Raw genomic sequence first — 24,091 nt, 5'->3', positions numbered from 1 at the left:
GTATCAAGCATTTTGACTTAATTATGGCCCCTTTTCGACTTAGAATATGCTTATTGTAATGTTAAAGTTTTACTCATTGCTTATATTATACTATCAAGCACTGAGAATAGTCGAGCGCGCTGTCCACTGACAGCTCTTGTTTCTTCTGGACTGGTTTACCTTTAGCCTACCGGTGGCAAGTGATTCTGACTTTGTGACCAGTGCAGACCAACATATGAAGCAAATATTTTATTAATCAAGACTGGATTTATTGTCTAGTTTCATTGTAAATGAAACATAAGTAACTGTGAGCATCTTTAGATGTAGATGATATTTTAATGTTATTTTTTATTTTCCGCCTTTGGTCTGTCAGCCGCGAACTTGGTATTATGCTAGAAACAAACTGAATAAACATTTTTAAGTCTTATTAAAAGAAAGATTTATAGATAATTAAAGCTAGCCTACTAAATAAAACTTGTGAAAATGTTTCACAGAATAGTGCCTAACCCTCGAAGTGCATCTAGTGATGAAAATGGAGAGTCAGACGATGGTAAGCTGATGTTTCTAACATTATAATGTTAACAAATATGAACTGCTTTGTATTTGTTGGAAAGAACCGGTTATAATCCAGGTTGTTAAGCATACCATAAAAGAGGACATGAACTCAGAAATATATGTTTCAAAAGCTGTATGCTTTCTCAAACGAGATAGTTGGAAAGTATTTAAATGGTATGCAACTGATTAATTTCCAAAGAGGAAAATGAATTTCTAACTTGACTATTTGAAGAATAGGTAGAGTTATAAGACTCGCCTGTGTGTCAGCGTCCCGATTTGGTAAAGTTTTTGTATGTAAGCTGATATCACAGTAGCCACTAGTGGGATGGATTGAAACTTCACACACTTATTCACTGTGATAAACTGACTGACATTGCACAGGTTCCATAACTCTATGCACCAATATTTCATGAATCATGCCCCCTTTTTGCTACAAATTTCAATTTTTGATGCTTTTTCACCATGTCCCTTTTATGTCCCTTTTATACTTATTTAATATTTTGATACACTTTATCTCTCATATTACTACACAGACTCAAACTCCCAATATCTTCATCCATATTAGAGTCATTAAGGTACATTCTATAGCCAAAATATCGACGTTTAAGTGCTTTTCTTTACTACCATTTTGTGAGGTTTTACTGAAGAATTTCACAATTTGATGAATGAAACGCCTATTGAAATTGATGAAGCTCTCTTTTGAAGTATATATCTTGAAAAATAGATGCCAACTTTTACCTGAAAATCCGGACAGAAGACAGAAAAAAATATTTTTAGGAGGTCATGTTTTTTCAAAATCGACAGCTACTACACGCAAGCAGTATTCTGTTTAAAATTGTGACCAGAACCCACCTAGATAAAAGATCTACTTCCTGCGAGCAATCATTTTTTAAATAAATTTGATGAAAGGCCTGTTAGAGTCGATCATTTCAGATAATTTTTATTTTCTCTTTTTTTCATACAGACATCGTCATTTCACTATTGATTTGAAATAAACATGACATTGTGTATTTATGATAAAAATCCATAATATCATTAAAAGGCCAATACACATAAAAGTCAGATGTGTCAATTTTATTTTTAAAAACGGTTGCGGTCACAAAGTAATTGCCAGAATTAAATGTAAATTTCAGCATATTTTTTCACACAAAAATGTGTTTCTGCGTAGAAATGTGATCAGGCTGAGCACATGGCCTTATGGATTACATAATAAGGACAAGATTCACAAACATTCAATTTATGCTTAAATGTATATGCGATACATTATGCATATGAATTTAGTTCACGATAGTATTGCATATGGAAGTAACTGGAATAAATCTGGACTATTTCTTTCGGATGTTTACATGACTGTGCTGTCAAAAGGCCTCCCGTATGTTTACTTATTTTGACGGGTCGAGTTGCTCTTGCTGGAACGACGATAAGGTAAGTTTATAAAGTTAATTATTTTGCAACGAGTACAAAACAAGGATGATAATCAGTTGTCTGTATTTCAAGTCCTGGAAACGATTTGCCCAGTCATTTAAACGGGTGGAGAACATAGCAGACCGGTATATATATGCATGCAACCTACTGTCACCAGAGTTTCTACAGATAAGTCATTAGATGCAGAATTAACGCACTGACCCATTTTTTTATGATACTCATAGATTTTAAATCGATCAGATTGGGTCATTGCCATAGCAAATAAAACGTTTATGCACTTGTTGCATTCAAATTGACATAATTTGAAACTTAGAAAGAAGACGGCCAGAAACCCTTTGCGTAAATTAATACATGTATGATTGGACGTGAGCCTAAATCATACGGTTAGCTATGACGTCTTATGTTTGTTTCAGATGAATACCTGCACCATGGAAATATTGTAGATCTAATTTGTAAACTGTCGTGGAACCTGTGTTCGGCTCGCACATTTCCTATTCAACAGGAATGCATGATGGAGACCAACAGTACAGAAAGGTAAATGTCAATGAATATTCATAGAGTCTACAATATTCTTGTATGAAAAAGAAACGATGTCTGTAAGTAAGCAAACGAAAGGATACCTCTGCATAGCTGAAAAGGTCAAAGGTCTGAATGACGAATGGTTTAAATATTAACAAATTGATACAAGCTGACTGACAATAACATAGATTACACCAGATTAATAAGTAGATTTAGTAGAATAATAATTATTTTTCATGGCATGCATGAATTGTTCAATTACATCAACTGTGCTGTAGGCCTAATTAAAGAAGTGAAGCTAGATTTACACGAGTAGTTTCAAAATACATGAATTCACACTTGTCAAGATTCCATATACACCCAACAAAATTCCTAATCGGTCAGTTTATATTTGTATTACTATTTTGTTAATAATGCATGTATTTATACGAAATTTCACATGCCTAAATTTAAATAGATACTGCAGCTAAATATTAATTTATTTTTGGCGACTATTGGCCAAAGTAACCGCATTTGGCGTTTTGCCTAATATTGGATATTTTGCACGTGTAGGGCATGTGCACCAACATGCACGTGTTCGTTTACACTTTTGGCATTACTGACAAAAGTCCAACTAGAAAAACACATATCATGGTGAAATTGACACAAGAGCAACTCGATAGAGCTGTCGGAATGTTGCTAGTTGGGACACATTTACGACACGTGTGTAATTATTTTTGCAATTTCAAAAGAATTTTGCTGTAATTTATTTGTAGCTGTTACTTTGATGGTTATTTCCATTTGTAACCTTATTTCCGTTAACAAAAACTTTCAATCGATGGTTATCTACCATCCGCGCTCTTTTGGCGAAATTTAACCCAAGTACAATTCATTGAAGTGACCGATTTGGAATTTTGTTGTATAATTCCGACAGCCCGGACGCGTTGCTCTTGTGTCAATTTCACGATAATATGTGTTTTTCTAGTATGACTTTCATCAGTAAAGCCAAGAGTGTTCATTAACACGTGAATATTGGTGCACTTGCTCTGCACTTGCAAAATACGCTAAATTGGTCAAAACGCCTAATGCGGTTACTTTGGTGGTGAGTCGGTCAAAAATAAATCACTAATTAGCTGCAGTACCTATTCAAATGTCGGTATGTGAAATTTCGTGTAAATACATGCATTATTAACAAAATAGTAATACAATAAAACTGACCGGTTAGGAATTTTGTTGAGTGTAATGTTAATTATTAATAATTATTTTTCATATGGCATGCATGAATTGTACAACTACATTAAAGTTTGTACATCAACAGTGATGTAGGCCTAATTAAAGAAGTGAGGCTACATGAGTAGTTTCAAAATACATAAATTCACACTTGTCAAGATGCCATATATTGTTAATTGCATTATACTCATAGTTTTGTTATACTGTACTTTTTTCAGATGAAGAAGAAAATTGATCCAAATAAACAATGGGACAATGAATGTTATAATTACCAAGAAGAAGACTGCAATCATACAGGTATGTGTCAGTGTTTTGAAAATAAATGTGACATTTACTAAAGCATGTATTAAACTAATTATAATAATTGATTTTAGATGTATATATTTCTCAAAATTGTTTTAATATAAAGTGTCAACAATTGAATTTTTAAGAGAAAGCACATTTATTGTGAAAGTAAAATTTATGTATACATAAATGTGCATGTTGGTCTTTTATTGCAGTTGAAAAAAATAAAATCTGAAAAGTAGATCCCTCGGAAGCACCGAAAACAAGGCAAACAGTGAAAATTGCAGACTCGGTTTGATTGAGTCTGTTCATGAGCAGTAATGGAAAATGCAACACTGCCCACGCCACCTAGCACCGGCTTAAGCAGTATTCAATCTTCAAATCTAAATGAGTTGAAATCAATGATCCCGAAGGACCAGAAAATATAACAACACTACCTCAATGCAGCCTTATGGAGCTTTGGCTATACCATGAACAGTAGACATCAAAAAGGTACAGGATAGTTGCTGCTTTTATTAAATTCTTTCATGTATATACTAATTATCAGTTCATATGAAACATGGTACACAACATCAGCATTAAGCGGACAGGGCTATCAAATTTGATTATTTATTCCTTCAATTAATATGCCATTTGTTTATTTTTAAATTATTATATCACAGCTACCTTGATACCTTGTGTATTAAAACTCCTTCTGCAAATTCAGTCAGATTCAAATGAATCGTGGTATACTTCATGGCCAGGCAGCAGACATACACGTACTATAGTGAATTTTACATCTGGTGACCCATTTCTAAACTTACGGCCCTTTTTGGACTTTGAATTAAATACATTCTACAGTATGTACTCAGCTCCTCCCCCTTTTTCTATCCAATACCCTTGTAACTTGTTATACATATTTACCATAAATGTCAGGGCTCTTATCTATTTCAAGGATGTTATGCCCCCCTTTTAACATATAACAGTTATATTTGTATTTAATGTACTCCTCTCCTCCTACAGTTTTCATACTGTGTCACAATGGAAATGTAAGTTGAAATGAAATTATCAACATGAAGTAGGCATGCACATATTGCCAGACTACAATTTCAGGTTACTTTTTCTTGAGTTATGTCCTTTATCTTCAAAATATCACAAATACACTTGTGCATTGTGTATGCCTACTCACAGTTTCAAACAATTCAAAAGAAATAGTTATATTATCAGCATGAAGTGATCATGTGCATAGATTTAGATGAAAATGAAGGTGTATGAAGATATAACTATAGACAAATATATATCATCTGTTAAAATTCATAGGTTTTAGTCTTCATTACTTGTATAGGGTACTGTTTTACCACTTCTTAATAAAGTCATGACATTTTCTTAATAATATCTGTCAGACTGATATTGTTATAATTCTAAGATATAACATTTTAGATTTTGTATTCTAAAACTTATAGTTGTTATGAACAAATGAAACATGTAGGATTTATACTAAGTGTTAAAATCACTAATTTTTCTCATTTCAGATTCTAAAGGGCCGCAAGTGTTAGAAGCATTGGTCAACAAAAAGAAAAGAAACTGAACTATTTGATGGATCATACAGAATGTACAATCAGATTTCCAGAATCAGAGAAATAGAAGTATCAAGTGTTAGGGAGATAGGAAAATATGCATCATGCATGAAGAACCTGCCTTAGATTAATTTGCAAAATACATTGAAATCTCACAATTGCTAATGGAAGTTAAGAATGGTGTACTCTTCTGGAAAATATGTGTCCAGACAATACTGCAACAACATTGTTTATTTTTTTTAATTTTCTGAGCATAATTCTTCATAATAATTATACATAAAAATTGTAACATGGTTACATGAATAATACAAGACGTGTAATCATATTTCCAGACACAAATTTGGAGAATCAGAGAAGAAATATCAAGTATTAGGGAAAAAGAAATATCTGTCATGCACCAGGAACCTGCTTTATATAAATTTACAAAATACTTTGAAGCCTCAAAACTGTTAATGATATTATACATATGGAAGATTAGAAACGCGCATTTTGATAAATCATCTACTGGCACATTATTTTTTTCAATTCACTGAGCATAGTTCTACATAAACAATGTATTAACTTAATAATCTAGTCTTTGAAAATGTATAAGTTATCCGTACCTGTTTTATAGAAAACGTTTCATGTTGTTTCAATGTAAATGTGCTATTGCTTTTTTCTGCGGTGTGGAAAGTGAGATTCAAATAATGTTTTTCTCATTGTCAGTATTTTTTCCATGATTGGGTAGATTTTCAAATTACTTGGCAGGGTTATTAAATGTTATATTTCGATATGACACATGCTAGATTCAAATGGTAGTCAAGGTCACAATTAAGTAGTCAAAAACTAAACTTTTTCTGTCTTTAACGTTTAGCTCACCTGAGCACGAAGTGCTCAAAGGTGAGCTTTTGTGATCCCTCTGTGTCCGTCGTCCGTCTGTCGTCAACAATTTGACTGTTAACACTCTAGAGCTCACAATTTTGGCCCAATCTTAATGAAACTTGGTCAGAATGTTACGCTCAATTAAATTTTGGACGCGTTTGATATTGGGTCAACTGGGGGTAAAAAAACTAGGTCACCAGGTCAAATCAAAGGAAAAGCTTGTTAACAATCCAGAGGCCATATTTATGAATATATCTTCATGCAACTTTGTCAGAATGTTAATCTTGATGGTCTTTAGGTTTATTATGAATCTGGGTTAGGTGAAGTCAAAAACTAGGTCACTGGGTCAAATCAAAGGAAAAGCTTGCTAGCGCTCTAAAGGTCACATTTATGACTTATCTTCATGAAACTTGGTCTGAATGTTAACCTTGATATTGTTTCAGTCAAGTTTAAATTTAGGTCAAGTGGAGTCAGAAACCAGGTCACCAGTTCAAATCAATGGTAAGCTTGTTACACTCTTAGAGGCCACATTTATGACTAAACCTTAATGAAACTTGGTCAGAATGTTAACCTTGACGATCTTTAAGCCAAGGTCAAATCTGGGTCATGAGCGATCAAAAACTAGGTCACCAGGTCAAATCAAAAGAAAAGCTCTGGAAACCACATTTATGACTGTATCTTCACGAAACTTGGTCAGAATGTTAACCTTAATTATCTTTAGGTCAAGTTTAAATTTAGTTCAAGTATGTAGTCAGAAACTAGGTCACCAGGTCAAATCAAGGGTAAGCTTGTTACACTCTAGAGGCCACATTTATGACTATACCTTAATGAAACTTCAGAATGTTAACCGTGACGATCATTAGGTCAAAGTCAAATCTGGGTCAGGGGGTCAAAAACAAGTTGCCAGGTCAAATAAAAGGAAAAGCTAGTTAACACTCTAGAGGTCACATTTATGATCATACTATAATGAAACTTGGTCTGAATGTTAATTTTGATTATCTTTAGGTCAAAGTCAAATCTGGGTCAGGTGGAGTCAAAAACTAGGTCACCAGGTCAAATCAAATGAAAAGCTTGTTAACACCTTAGAGACCACTGTATCTTCATGAAACTTGATCAGAATGTTATCTTGATGAACTTTAGTTCATGTTTGAATCTGAGTCATGTGGATTGTGACCTACTGACCTACTTTATTTGTTTTTTAAGATACAGCCTTGAAATTTGGATGACGTGTTCAGTTTTGCACACCGATCTTAAAACTGACTTCAGTGGCCATGTATGTGACCTACTGACCTACTTTCTTCAGGTTAGTGATACAGGGTCTTCAGGGCCCTCTTGTTATGAATGTGTTGCAGATCACATAACTTGGCACAAATATTCATCATAACAAGATGACATGTATGTAAAATTCATGACTCGGACTTCTAGCTCTAGGTTAGTGATATATATTGAAGCTCCTTTTAAACTAGGTTAAAATGAAACAAGCTTACTACTTTATGAAAACTTTTAAAGCATACTTATTCCAAGATATATAATAAACTCCTTTTATGTCTACGGTGTCAAAGAACTTAACTCATATAGTTGCCATCAAATTCATATAAAACTCTGTTTACATCATCAACATGAATGCAACGGGACTTCTATGCCTAATTATTTTTTTCTGGAGTTGTTGCCCTTTTGGACCTCGAAATAATTCCATCACACAGTAAACTTAAGTCCTACAGTTTCCATCCAACTGAATTGAAACTTGGTATATATCAACGGCATGAAGTGGATATGTACATGTTGTCCTGACTTTTATGATCGATTATTTTGTCTGGAGTTGTGGCCCTTCTTTGACGACTAATGACAACTACATTGTAGTTTTCTACATTTCTGTTCATTTTAATTAAAACTTGCTAAGCATCATGGACATTATGTAGACATGTGCATTTGTTTTGTGTTCAGTTGTTTTAGTTGTGTCAGTTTTACTAAGTAATATTATTGAGCCGTCGGTATACTGCATGATTGAATGAAACATTTTCTTTCAACACCATTCTAGTTCCTTTTGCAACCTCCATGAAGGAATATTGTCAAACTGTAGAGATAAGGGGAAGTAACACTGTTTTGGAGTTCGGTTCCTTTTGTAGCACAACTTCCTATGCATGATTGTGTATTGATAATATATACTTTTATATGTGTGGACATGCATGAATTTGGTATGCTGCAAAATAAAACTGTGGTCATAAATTACCTAACTTGTTGTCCCTTTCATTCTTTTTATCATTAATAGCACAGGCATTAACAGAAGATGCTATATACTAACACTTTTTTGTTTGTGAATATGTTCTACCTAATTATTAAAAAGGTAATCTTGTTTCCAAGACCTTGTGTAAATAGAAATCCTACATCAGTGTGTCTATCATCAGTCTTGTATAGAAATGCAAGGCCGTCCGCTTAGTTCAGTAGGGAGAGCGTTGGTCTACGGATCGCGAGGCATATTTTCTTTGTGACGGTTTGATTAAAGACATTGTGTCTGAAATCATTAGTCCTCCACCTCTGATTCATGTGGGGAAGTTGGCAGTTACTTGCGGAGAACAGGTTTGTACTGGTACAGAATCCAGGAACACTGGTTAGGTTAACTGGTCGCCGTTACATGACTGAAATACTGTTGAAAAACGCCATTAAACTCAAAACAAACAAACAGAAATGCAAAGTATTACAAATTCACAAAGAGGAACACAGCTAGGCAGTCAGGCAAAAAGTATTTTCAGTTCAGTTGTCGGTAGTTTATAAATGTTGCGATTTCGTGACTTCTCGACAGTATTTGTTTATGTAGAGGAACAGCTAAAGAATTAACGATATTGGTTCCCAAAACTTATTCTGTCAGTGTTCAGTGAAATTTCTGAGATAAACCCGAAGGCCTTGAAAAACCGTCCAAAGTAATGCGTATGTTTTAACAGCGGAGTGTCCTGTATTCATCAAAGTTGCACCCAGCTATTTTGGCAATAATATGTTCTCAAAATTTAGACCAGAGGCTACCATTACATATCTATATTTCAAACTTTTGCCGGGGGAGAACACCCTGAAACCTACTCTCGATCGGAGCTATGTATCTCGCTGGTGGCATATTCATTATAAACTAGAGCCTAACCCCACCAAATAAAGATATTTCTGGATCCGGACCTGCCCTGAGGCATGACTAAGGTCTTTTAGGTCGCTGTCTAGTGTCCGAATTACTTCTCATAACCTCAAGTGTCGGAAACGTTATTTGCAATATATTTCCTGTGAAGAAGCTATCCAACCGTAAGGTGCACTAAACTGTACACAAAATGTTCAGATAGACACTCCTTCATATAACTCGGACGAGGGATCTAGCAAAGTTTTACAACATTTTAGCTTATCAACGAAGTTAGCGGAGATCATAAAATCAATCTGTTGTCAGGCTTAAGATTCAAGCGTGCTAAAACCCCTAAATGAAGACCTTTATTGACATAATTACATTTATTTGAAATAATAGAGCTCCATCACGTTTGAATAGTTTAAATGGCTGCGATATGTATTTCTGTGTACAGACTAAAGGTTTTAATGACTAGTCTGGTAGTCGAATTATTCAAAGGACCTAATGGTCTTGAAAGTAAGAAATTTTACAAAGTTTGGAACGATAACACTTTTATTAAATTAAACAGACCGTTTGAAAAAAGTAAGATAGTCCAATGAAGCAGATGATTTAGATTTCAATTGAGGTTGTAGAATATTTTGACAAAATGTTTTTAAAAAAATGTTAATTATTCTTTTTCATTTTCACTGTACTATTTGAAAAGTGTTATTGGATCTTTCACACCTGTCGAGAATGATTAACGGGATAAAGAACTCTACCTTAAGGTAAATGTCGTGAAGAACTATCCTTTATTATATTTGGCGGGAATCGAACACGATTTCTCCGTGCAATTTTCATATTTATAGCAACTAAAAAGCAGTCTGTCATGTCAACAAAGGACAATGAAAACAATCGTTTGAAGCATTCTAAAGTGTATTTTTTAAACGTAAATCGTCAGCCTTTTGAAAACAATTAAGGTAATTTAAAGGGTGGCAGGAACTAGGTACATGTCTTGTCTGTCTGTAAATACATTTTAAACGGACTCCGCACGTATTTTGAAGCAGCCCTTGATTTTGAAAAACCATGACCAATTTTGTTATCAAATTCGTTATCGTACGACTTATGTAAGAGTCGTAGTCGTAGTTTGACTATCTCAACGTATACTTCGTTCCAAGACAAATCCATTGGTATATACTTTTTATAACTTTTGTTCAGTAACAAACCCGCAAATCTAAATTATTTAGACCCAATCTTTTTCCGATAGAATGAACCTTAAACACTCCAGTGACAGCTCCAGCTTCCTCAGATGTGCCCAGTTTCACTATCCCACATCGAAATAGCCGAGTGTGCTGTCTGCAGTGACAGCTCGTGTTATTGCTACTCTTTGCATTTCTCATTTTCATGGAAACATTGAAATCTATATTGAGATAGTAACTTTGACCAGGAATTGGATAGCGTCTCTTACATACTTTGACATCATTATATGTACAAGCAAATAAAAGAATATAGAAATACTGTCTAATTCATCAACATCCGTAAATCTCGATTTAAAGGGAATCAGCTAATAATTTATTTGTATGATTAAGGATTATTGGATGCGTGTAGCACAGACCCATGCAACAATAACGGCACATGTATAAATGGGGCAAACAATTACAAATGCATCTGTACAGATGGTTTCAGAGGCCGAAACTGTGAAGTTATTTGTACTTTTATGTAACTTTTAACCTTTACCCTACTGGCAGCAAGTGATTCTGCCTTTGCGACCAGAGTAAACCAGGAAGAGCCTGCTCGTCTTGGTCTGTACTCTTTGCTATTCAGTCTGTAAATTTTCAGTGAACCCTTTGAATAATAAATGGTACTGCCCAAATTGAATGATAGGCTATTCCATTTTAGAAATTTAGCAGGCTGAAGGTTAATTTATGGCATAATAACATGCACCTGTACTGTTGGTTTCAGAGGCTCAAGCTTTAAAGGTATTTGTACTTTTATGTAACAGATAATTTACTGAATGGGTTCTTAGGCCGAGTGGTTAAGGTCGCTGACTTCCAATCACTTGCCCCTCACCGATGTGGGTTCAAGCCTCACTTGGGGCGTTGAATTCTTCATGTGAGGAATCCATCCAGCTGGTTATGGAGGGTCGGTGGTTCTACCCAGGTGCCCTCACTTGATAAAGTAATGCACGTAGGGGCACCCGGAGTCTTCCTCCATCTTCAAAGCTGGAAAGTGCCATATGACCAATAATTGTATCAGTGCGATGTTAAACCCAACAAAACAAAAGACTGGGTCTAGATACTGCATTTGTTTTTAAAATTGTGTCTAATATATTTTTAAAAGCAAATTGATTCACTTGCAGTTAACATCCAACATGGTATTTTGTATCTTTACTCACTTAAACAATTTGCAGTGTGTGTGTGTGCGTGCATCCATGCCTGCTTGTATGCATATGGTGTTAACAAAATATAAAGTACTTACTGTCAGAATAATTTGTATGTTTGATTTATTGATAACGTAACACATTAAGCACAGATAGTGCTTGACTCCCTTTCTATGCTATCATTGCTATAATTATTGTTGAATTGTTGTTAATAATAGAATTTGGGTCATTTGTGGCTGATTTGGGTTCATTATGTGGATGACTGGGTACCAGCTTCGCACATTATGTCATATACAAAAGTTAAAGGGAACCAGATATTTGATAGAGCAAGTACTTGTTGTAAAACGTTATGTTTAAATTTGGACCAATCAGAAACAAGTTCTAAAAATAGCACGTCTGCTGGGGTATAAATAGGTAGATGGATGACAGAGAGCTCATTCGGTATCCAGCGGTTGAAGAAGACACATCGAGGATTCAACTAATAATTTATCCCAGTACCTTGATAAGGAGACTATTGCAGTTACCCTGTCAGGGCGGATAAATTATTAAAAAGAAGACTTTGGAAGTTCGTAGACTAAAGAAGAGTTGCAGAATTTCAACCAGGTTTCGAGTTATAGGGCCAGCGCATAGAAGTTTTACTTTAAGGGTAGTCGAATGCTATATACGATATCATATATAGGCTGAGCATCGGGAAGCTGAGACAGAGACCCAGAGTTTGGTAATCTACTGAGATATTAAGAGAGTTCCAGCTTATAGACGGTTCAGCGAAGTACAGCCAAGGCATCGGGGATATACCTATATGGTAGTTGAATGCTACATATGATAGCATATAGGCGCTGAGCATCCAGGAGTCAGGGCAATCATATAGAGTTGAGAGGACAGAGGCCGAGCATCTATGCGATAGGACTCGTATGTTGTTGATTCAAAGACATTGTCTGACGGGAACTTCAACAAAAAGACTAGTCAAGTATAGAGCAGTTTGAGCTAATCATTTTTAATTGGAGATTGTTAGTTTGAAACATTTAGTGATTTGCCTGATCCCTGAAATTGTCTAGCTCATGATAAGAAATCATTTACGAATCATAGGTACACGAATCATTTAGGCAAGGTAGCCAGAGGAAAATTATGAGATATTTGGTCTCACCAGCTCTACGTTTTAACAAAGGACATTCTACATCGTTTGTCAGCTAGTCTAAGACATAGTCACCTTAGCGATTGGAACCAAACCATTGTTCAAGATACTAAAGGCGTGGGCACTTCCCTGGGTCATATAACCAGTATCCTGACACTTACTAATTTATAAACATCCATAATTCCAATTTCTAGGTAATCAAATAATATTTCATTTCTGTCATGTAGAATTTGACAGATGTAGCACAGACCCTTGCAGAAATAACGGCACATGTATAGATGGGGCAAACAATTACACATGCATCTGTACAGATGGTTTCATAGGCCGAAACTGTGAAGGTATTTGTACTTTTATGTAACATTTAATTTACTGACGGGGTCTGGATGAGATATACTTCATTTTTGTCGAGCCCGCTTGCGGAAGCGAAGACATAATTGTCCAAATGGCTGTTCGGTTTATGGGCGTGTACATGCGTCCCTCCGGATTTGTTTGTCTGGACCATAACTTTGATATGCGAGGAGCAATCTTGTTTATATTTGGCATGAAATGAGACGGAATGTCATGTGCAAACCCCAGGTTCCTATCTCAAAAGTCAAGGTCACAGTTGGAGGTCAAAGGTCATGTCAGATGTTGACAGCTGGTGGGCTCGACATGTTGCCCATGGGCATGTAGTATTGTTAAAATTGTGCAATATCTTTATAAAATTTAAAACAAATAGATTCACTTGCAGTTAACATCCAACATGGTATTATATTTCTTTTTCTCGCTTAAACGATTTCTGGATTTTGTGTGTGCACATGTATAAACGGGACAGTCAATTACACATGCATCTGTACTGATGGTTTCAGAGGCTTAAACTTTGAAGGTATTTGTCTTTTATGAAACCTTTATTTAACTGACTGGGTATTGACTGGTATTGATTTTATTGTTAGAATTGTATCTAACTGTCACTTTAGCGTAAAAATTTAATACGTCCTTTAAGTCTATGGAGTTATCCACTTTTTGCACTGATGTGACGTTAAATATCTTTTTAAAAGCAAGCATATTCATTTGCAATTTACATCAGTTTCTTTCCACATGTGATGAGGTAGGGATCAGGATTTATTATTATGAAATTAATACGCTTCTAATCCTAAATTTTGAATTATGCACTAGTGCTATCATCAAAACAGATTTTAAATTTTGAAAAAAATGGGTGAAATAGAATCATATACATGTAGTATTGTGGACAATAAAATTGAAACCACTGAAGGAAATAGAACAAATGATGTATGAATATCGGTGCAAAGTATAAGAATCGTAACTTAGCTTAAATAACGCTTTTCAGTATAAATTGATTGCATTCTCATCCAACAATAACTTTGAAACGTAAAGGAATTTAATGAGCTTTGCCAGTATGACAGGTTGTCAGATGACTTTTAAAATTAACTCTTTTCCGAGTAGCTATCAGCATGATAGGTCATATGGCGACTTTCCAGCTTTAATGGTGGAGGAAGACCCCAGGTGCCCCTCCTTGCATTATTTCATCACGAGCGGGCACCTGGGTAGAACCACCGACCTAGCCGGATGGCTTCCTCACATGTTTTGAACGCACCTGTTGGTTCGTCTTTTGTTTAGATACAATGAATTCTGCCATATCTATTTATATACATACAATGTATATATATTATCAGTTACATTTTACATGCTTAATGAATTAAGGCGACTTATAGCCCGATTGTGTCTGATGCTCTTTTGTATTTATACATATTGTTATAATTGTATTATTAATGAACATGTCACTGTAATAAACAATTTTTTAAAAAAAATAAATTACACACATAACGTCCTGAGGAAAGGAAATTTCAGTCTAGACTTCTTTTTATGCCCCTAAAGGGAGGCATATTTGTTTTCAACTGTCCATCCGTTCGTTAGTTAGTTCGTACGTTTATTCGTCACAACGTTAACTTTTTGCATGAAGGCACTTTACTCGCGAACCACTGCACCCAGGACCTTCAAACTTCACATGCTGATAGTACTTATTAAGGACACGACCCTACTGACTTTGCGGTTACCAGGTCAAAGGTCAAGGTCACAGGGGCCAATGTTAACTTTTTGCATGAAGGCACTTTACTCGCGAATCACTGCACCCAGGACTTTTAAACTTCACATGCTGATAGTACTTATTGAGTACACGACCCCTACTGACTTTGGGGTCACCAGGTCAAAGGTCAAGGTCACAGGGGGTGATGTTAACTTTTTGCATTAAGGCACTTTACTCGCGAACCACTGCACCCAGTACCTTAAAACTTCACATGCTGATAGTACTTATTGAGTACACGACCCTTATTGACCTTGGGGTCACCAGGTCAAAGGTCAAGGTCACCAGGTCAAAGGTCAAGGCGCTGCGGGGGCATTTGTCACCATTAGTGACAGCTCTTGTTCATATAATGAATTTCAGTAAATTTTCAAAAAATTTTAGATTATTTTTTCTGCAAGGTACCAAAAAAATAAAAAAGAAAAAGAAAAGATGGGTATGTTTCGATAACTTGTGTCAAGCAGATCAATTTACGTCCATGCTTGTGTTGATATAATTTTCAGTTTTGGCTCTCCACTCTGCCTTAAAACTAGTTTATTTTGAATATCTACCAAAAGTGTTACCTGTTTGATCAATTGAGCGGTTTGGGGCAATCATGTCCGTCTTCTTACACACAATCTTTTGCATTTTCATCTGTACAAGAACTCTGTATAAGAACTTTATATTTTTGTTTGGCTTAGCATCACATTGACACAATTATATGTCATAGAGTGAATTTCCAATTATCGAAAGTGGATGAAGACCCAAAGATTCCCTTCAAGCATTATTTTAGACACCTTTGTAGAACCACTGACCATCTGTAAGTTAGCTGGATGGCTTCTTCCCATAAAATAATTTGACACTCTTAGAAAAATGCAAGTAGTGAACGGAATTTAATGTGACATGATTTTGCAACCTCTGGAGGGAAGTTAGTAGCCATCCAGTTTGCAAACACCAAAGGGAAGATAGCAGGACTCAATTTTGCAGCCAACAATTTTACGATAATTGGACTCAATTTTGCAACCACTGAAGGGAAGATAATGGGACTAGATTTTGCAACAACTTTCTGGAAGCTTGTAGGACTCGATTTTGCAACAATTAAAGGGAAGATACAAAATTTCGATTCTGAATCAACAAATGGAAGAAAGTATCATTCGATTTTGTAAAACAGTGATGGAAAGATAGTAGGGCACAAGTTTGCAATCCCTGGAGGGCAGGTAGAAGGTCTCAGTTTTGCAACCACTGAAAGGAACATCATAAGGCTTGATTTTGCAACCACTGAAGGAAAGATAATAAAGCTTGAAGGGAAGATAATAAGGCATGAACGAGGGAAGATAATAAGGCTTGATTTTGCAACCACTAAAAGGAACATAATAAAGGCTTGATTTTGCAAACACTGAAGGGAAGATAATAAGGCTTGATTTTGCAAACACTGAAGGAAAGATAATAAGGCTTGAAGGGAAGATAATAAGACTTGATTTTGCAACCAATGAAGGGAAAAAATAGGGTTTGATTTTGCAACAACTGAAGGGAAAATAGTAGGTTTCGATTTTGCAACCGCTGGTGGGAAGATAATAGGTGTCAATTTTACAGCAAATGAAGGGAATATAATAGGCTTCGACCTTGCAGTCACTGAAAAGAAGATAACTCAATAACTACCACCACCAAAGGGAAGGTAGTAGGGCTCAGTTTTGCAAACCACAAAAGAGAATATTGTAGGACATGATTTTGCAACGAAATCAGGCCTTGACAAATTGACTCGTCCACTCGTAAATATGATTGGAAATCGGCTCTGGGCGACTGGAATTTACTGTAATACTTGTCCTGCAGGGTGAGTGCATTTTTAGCTCATGCCCCCTTTTGGACTTAGAAAATCCTGGTAAAAGTTTTGCGTGCAAGTACATATGGCTATCATTTAAAGGCAGATAGCTGTCACTATCACTTTCACTATGATAATTTCATATTTATTGGAGACTTGAATTACAATTGTATTGTACCAGAAAAATGTACCGTTTTGTCAGAAATTTCAGATATTTTTGATCTAACTAATACTGTCAACACTCCAACCTGTTTTCAGTTAAACAAAACACCTAGTCTTATTGATGTAATATTGACAAATAAGTTTGATATTTTTAGCTCTACTCTCAATTTTGATTGCGGCATTAGTGACTGCCATAATATGATAGGTTTTCAGTTAAAACTATCTGTAATAACTACTAAGGCTAGATGGATAAGTTATAGAAGTTTTAAGCATTTTAACCTTGAAAACTTTTTGACAGATTAAGAGAGCTGCAATCTCAGTGACAATATTGATAGTCAAGAAGACACAAATGTTGCCTCTGAAAATCTGACGAATTGTTTACTTCAAAATTTTGATAAGCATGCACCTATAAAAAAGAAACGATTACCACTGAGTCCAGCTCCTTTCATGAATAATGCTCTTAGGAAAGCAATTTTTCATAAACGTATGTTACACAACAATTACAAAAGGTTCAAAACCTCTAAACATTATGAAAAATACAGGAAAGCTAGCAATTACGTCACTTCTATAAAACGGAAGTCCATTAAAAACTATTTCCTTGAACGATGTACTGGTGGTCCAAAGAGTACAGATTTTTGGAAAACGATCAAACCATTTATTACAAATAAGGGCTCTTTTTGCCATAAAAACTTTGTTCTACAGGAAAAAGGAAATCTGGTCTCTGATCAAAAACAAATTTGTGACATTTTTAATCGTTTTTACATTAATGTTGCCCAAAACATAGGGGACCTTTGTGTAAAGTTTGATGAAAATCATGACAGTATTAAAAATAAATGAAATGAATATTCCAGATCAATTGTGTTTTAAACTAATAAATGATAGTTTTGTGTCCAAGCAGATTAATAAAATGAATGTTAAAAAAGCCACAGGTTTTGATAAGATTTCGTTTAAGATGGTTAAACTAGCTAGCCCTGCAATTTCACAACCATTGGCTAAGCTGGTAAATAAATCAATTGAGAAGTATGTTTTTCCTAGCAACATAAAAATTGCTCAGGTTGTCCCAGTGTACAAGAAGAGCAGTACTCTGGATAAAAGTAACTATAGGCCAGTTAGTCTCTTGCCCATTTTATCCAAAATTTATAAGCGGACAATCTATCAACAACTATTGTCACACTTTGACACTATTTTTAATCCATTTTTGAATGCTTTTAGACCAGGCTATGGATGTAACACCACTCTTTTAAAAATCACTGAAGACTGGAAGTACTACTTAGATAACAATAAATATGTAGCTGCTATTCTAATGGATTTGTCGAAGGTGTTCGACTGTCTCCCTCGTGACTTATTGCTTCTTAAACTGAAACATTACAATTTGTCTGAGCAGGCTTTACAATTAGTTAAAAGTTATTTGTCCAACAGGAACCAATGTGTCAAAATAGGCAACAACCTAAGTAGCTTTCAAGAATTAATTAAGGGTATTCCGCAAGGCTCTATCTTAGGCCCGTATTTTTAAGCGATATTCATAAACGATATTTTCAACTTTATTCACAAAAGTAGTCTGTACAATTATGCAGACGATAATACTCTTTCATATGCAAGTAACTCAGAAAGTGACCTTGTAAAAACGTTGGAAGAGGAAAGTCTTGTGCTTATTGACTGGTTTTCAAAAAATCATATGAAAGCAAACCCTGAAATGTTTCAGGCTATTGCTCTAGGCAAAAAGACGCATTCGCTAAATCTTACTTTTAACTTTCAAGACATAGAAATTCACTGTCACGATGAAGTCGATGAAGTTAAATTACTTGGAGTCACATTTGATTTTATGTTAAGTTTTAATAATCACATTGCTAATATCTGTAGGAAAGCTTCAAGGCAATTAAATATTATGAAGAGAATTGGCAAATATTTGAACAGATTAGGTAGATTAACTATGTACCACTCATTTATCCTATCAAATTTTAACTATTATCCATTAACGTGGCATTTCACTAGGGAAAGTAATACCAAAAAAGTAGAAAAAAATCAGGAGCGTGCACTCCGGTTCATTTATGAAGATTATCATAGTCAATATGAGGAGCTTTTAGTCAAATCTGGACTTCCAACGTTAAAAGTTCGTAGAATGAGGAATATTGCTTTGGCAACATTCAAAATTCTTTATGCCCAAAATCCAAGTTATTTGCATGATCTAGTAAAGTTCAAACACTCGTCATTTAATTTTAGGCATAAAAATATGACATCACTTCCAAAACCTAAAACAGAACGTTACGGTAGAAAATCATTCAGATTTGGTGCTAGTAAGTTATGGAATTCTCTACCTCAAGATTTCAGAGATACGTCAAGTTTTACTCAGTTCCGCTCCCTAATCACTAGCTGGGATGGGCCTGACTGTTCGTGCAGTTCTTGTGGTAGATAAGCAGTCATGATGTCTGAATTCATGTACGGGTGCTCACTTTATGTATTTAATTAAGCTTACTTTGCTAAATTGTAAATTGCATACTGTGCCATCCTTTGTATGCTTGTGGTCATTATTTTAACATTTAACAGCACTTTTATGGATATGGATTTCTCGGTTATAAATATTATCACTAGAGTAATAACTGAGTCTAGATTATCAATACTTAAATAATGTTCTGTGATAATTATGTGATATGTAACTGATACTCATGTGTAATGTGATGGTACTCTCTGTGATATTGAATATAGAATAGATAATACTATGATAATTAGATCTTTCTTAATCTTAAATTTAAAAACCAGTATTTTACTTATTTAACTGATGGACTTTTAATACTCGCTGATCTCTTATTTTTTAGTTTGTTCGTATTGATGTATGTATATAATGTATGCCCTGCATAATAGTTTTAAATGCCAGCTATTTATTATGTGCTATGTTAAGTCGGTTTTAAAAGCTCACTAGAGCTTATGTTACTTGTTATATTTGCACCGACTTTGTAAATAAAATTTGCTTGACTTGACTTGATTTTAAACTTATTTTTGCTTTTTCTAGATCAATTACCAACCTTCGCAGAATAGTCTAGCTATTCTACTCACCCTGGCATCAGCATCACACCTTGGTTAAAGTTTTGCATGCAAGTACCGTACATATGGCTATCATTTAAAGGCATATAGCTTTGAAACTTATTATACGCCCGAAGGGACGTATTATGTAATGACGCTGGTGTCCGTCCGTCTGTTCGTCCGTCTGTCCGTTAGCAATTTCGTGTCCGCTCTGTAACTCTTGAACCCCTTGAAGGATTTCAAGGAAACTTGACACAAATGTTCACCACACCGAGACGACGTGCAGAGCATATGTTTTGGATGTCTCTCTCCAAGGTCAAGGTCACACTTAGGAGACAAAGGTCATATCAGTTTGTTTCGTGTCCGCTCTGTAACTCTTGAACCCCTTGAAGGATTTCAAAGAAACTTGACACAAATGTTCACCACACCAAGACGACATGCAGAGGGCATGTTCTCGATGACTTGCTTCAAGGTCACGGTCACACTTAGGGGTCAAATGTCATATCAATTTGTTCCGTGTCCGCTCTGTAACTCTTGAACTGCTGGAAGGATTTCAAAGAAACTTGGCAGAAATGTTCACGCCACTGAGACGACGTTGTTCCGGATGATTCACTTCAAGGTCAAGGTCACACTTAAGGGTCAAAGGTCATATATGACTTTGCTTTGTTTATATTGCTCTGCATTGCAGTGCTCTTGTTTTTATTTGGCAGATCTCTTCTTTGTTCACTTAATATAATTATTTTTTAATTACTTCCCTTTTATGTTACTATAAATAGCTTATTTTGGAACTTTTTTATTATTGGCCGTAGGGAAAAACCGAGACCACTTTTCTATGGTACAATATGGATGGTACCTCCAATTTTTAGGTGTATTTTTACATACCTGTACCTGATAAGGATTTTTTTGTGGACTTTGAATATTTTTTTGGTGGACTTAGATTTGTTTTTTGAAGTATTCCTTTTGTTGTTTCAGTCCTTTGGGCTACAACAGACAAGTTCTTTAAGTTTTGCTCCCATCCTATGATATAACCCTTCGGGTGTATATTGCTCCGCTTGGCGGTGCTCTTGTTTTTTTTTTTTTTTTCTTTTTCTGTGCCAGTTACTTACTTCACTGGGTCAAGTCCCATAACTCTGACATGTATTTTGGCCAAATTATGCCCCCTTTTGGACTTAGAAAATCCTGGTTAAAGTTTTACATGCAAGTTACTATCTTCAAAACTAATGCAGATATTGAATTGAAACTTCACATGTGTCTTCGGGGTTATGAAATTAGTTTATTGCATCAAGTCCCATAACTCTGACATGCATTTTGGCTAAATTATGCCCCCTTTTTTTACTTAGAAAATCCTGGTTAAAGTTTTGCGTGCAAGTACAGATGGCTATCATTTAAAGGTATATAGCTTTGAAACTTATTTTTGCTTTTTCTAGTTCAATTACCAACTTCACTAGGTTAAGTTTCATAACTCTGACATGTATTTAGGCCAAATTGTGCCCCCTTTGGGGCTCAGAAAATCAGAAAATCCTGGTTTAAGTTTTACGTGCAAGTTACTATCTCCAAAACTACCGGTAATGCAGATATTGAATTGAAACTTCACATGTGTCTTTGGGGTTATAAAACTAGTTGATTGCACCAAGTCCAATAACTCTTACGTGCATTTTGGCCAAATGATGCCCCCTTTTGGACTTAGAAAATCCTGGTTAAAGTTTTGCGTGCAAGTACATATGGCTATCATTTAAAGGCATATAGCTTTGAATCTTATTTTTCTTTTTCTAGATCAATTTCCAACCTTCAAAGAATAGTCTAGCTATTCTACTCACCCTGGCGTCGGCGTCACACCTTGGTTGAAGTTTTGCATGCAAGTACATATGGCTATCATTTAAAGGCATATAGCTTTGATACTTATTTTTTTTTTCTAGATCAATTACCATCCTCACTGGGTCAAGTCCCATAAATCTGAAATGTATTTTTGCCAAATTATGCCCCCTTTTGGACTTAGAAAATCCTAGTTAAAGTTTTACATGCAAGTTACTATTTCCAAAACTAATGCAGATATTGAATTGAAGCTTCTCATGTGTCTTCAGGGTTATGAAATTAGTTGATTGCATCAAGTCCCATAGCTCTTACATGCATTTTTGCCAAATTATGCCCCCATTTGGCCTTAGAAAATCCCGGTTTAAGTTTTGCGTGCAAGTACAAATAGCGATTACTTTAATAAAGGCATATAGATATGAAACTTATTTTTTTCTTTTTCTAGATCAATTACCAACCACACTGGGTCAAGTCACATAACTTTTACATGTATTTTTGGCAAATTATGCACCCTTTTGAACTTCTGGTTAAAGTTTTTTTGTGCAAGTTACTATCTGTAAAACAAATGCAGATATAAAATTGAAACTTCACATGTGTCCTCGGGGTTATAAAACTAGATGGTTGCATCAAGTTTCATAACTCTGACATGTATTTTGACCAAATCATGCCCCCTTTTGATCTTAAAACTTCAGTTTAAAGTTTTGCATGCAAGTTACTATTTCTAAAACTAATGCAGATACTGAATTGAAACTCTATAGATATTTTAACATTTAGGGTAATATTCCTGCCTCTGGGACAACGATTCGAACAGTCAAGCATTGGCTGTCTTACCGACAACTCTTGTTTAACAAAAAATGTAATAAATCAGATCTAAGAACGGGAGCTGTGCAGAAGAAGTGTAGCTAAAGATGATTATTGTTTGCAACTCTAAAATTCCTCTCGCTACCTTACTGTACTGCACTATGATCGCATTAGCTAGACACCGGATAGTTTCGAACAAGATTATAGCATATATCATTTTAATAGACATTGAAAAAGTCGATGTCTGTAAAAATCATTTTTGCTAAGTGAATTGCAGGACAAATAAAAACTGTAACAGGACGATTGAAAATTCTAGGCAGCTCGTCCTGCAGGAGAAGTTATTTTCAAAGAATTTGTCAATCACTGCCAATGAAAGGAAGATAGTAGGACTTGACTTTAGGAAGATAAAAGGCATAAATTTTGCCAGCTGTAAAGGGAAGATATTAAAACTCAATTTTGCAACTACTAAAAGAAAGTTAATAGTACTCAGTTTTGCAACCACCGAAGGCAAGATAATTGGCCTTGATTTGGATGACCTTTCCTAAATGTATAGCTTTGACTATTTAAGCGAATAAAATTAAATTAAGCGTTATACACAACCTTTTAACTCATAAATTAAATGCATTATCTACTATAAATGACTTGGACTGTTTTCACTAGTGGTGACATATACGGTTATTTGTAATTAGTAACTTTAAGAGCATAATTGTCATTTGTTTGTTTTCTTTCCTTATTTATAGAAGCTGTTGCACCATGCCCGCCAGGATGGATCCTCAACAAAGATAGTTGTTACTTTTTTAGTGAAACAGTTCTATTGTGGATAGAAGCCAATGTAAGTTCAAATTTTAATATATATATTGTTATTGTTTGACCAATTTCATAAAACTATTAATGTAACTTTCTACAATGTTATACCCCCACTGACCATTATTTCACAGCTTTTTTAATGTTGATGACATTGTGAGTCATTTAATACAGATGATTGGCTCATGAAGGAATGAAGTATCATTTTTACAAATTCTCATATTAATATTTCGACGGTAAGTTAAATACAAGAGCACCGCCTTGCGGGTGCTGACGCTCATCTGATTTTTTTTGTATAATAGAAATATTGTCCTACCCATGACTTTCTAAGTCTAAAAAGGGCCATCACTCTTGCAAAAAGCAGGATAGAGTTATGTTTCTTGATGTACAGTGTCCACTTATGATGGTGAAAAACTGTTGCAAGTTTTAAAGCAATAGCTTTGATAGTTTATGAGAAAAGTTGACTTAAACATAATATTCAACCAAGAAAATGATTTTTCTAAGTCCAAAAGGGGCAATAATTATTGCAAAAAGCAGGATGGAGTTATGTTGCTTGCTGTACATGGTCAGCTTATGATGGTGAACAAGAGTTGCAAGTTTTAAAGCAATAGCTTTGATAGTTTAAGAGAAAAAGTTGACCTAAACATA

The 24,091-nt window shown here is 35.1% G+C and overlaps 1 protein-coding gene across 2 annotated transcripts in view; it reads left to right on the top strand.

The window, feature by feature from the left end:
• Positions 1-24,091, top strand: part of LOC123539987 (snaclec A11-like) — a 74,996-nt gene that overhangs the window by 26,435 nt on the left and 24,470 nt on the right. For both annotated transcript variants that reach the window (XM_053526737.1, XM_053526736.1), the window contains exons 5-6: positions 474-529; positions 23,380-23,471. In XM_053526737.1, the coding sequence (XP_053382712.1) occupies positions 474-529; positions 23,380-23,471 (148 nt within the window). The remainder of the gene's footprint in view (positions 1-473; positions 530-23,379; positions 23,472-24,091) is intronic.

Source organism: Mercenaria mercenaria, chromosome 16 (genome assembly GCF_021730395.1).
Source record: "Mercenaria mercenaria strain notata chromosome 16, MADL_Memer_1, whole genome shotgun sequence".
In the NCBI taxonomy this organism is placed as follows: Eukaryota; Metazoa; Mollusca; class Bivalvia; order Venerida; family Veneridae; genus Mercenaria; species Mercenaria mercenaria.
Note: the sequence above shows the minus strand (reverse complement) of the source record. Positions and strands in the feature narration are given on the sequence as shown.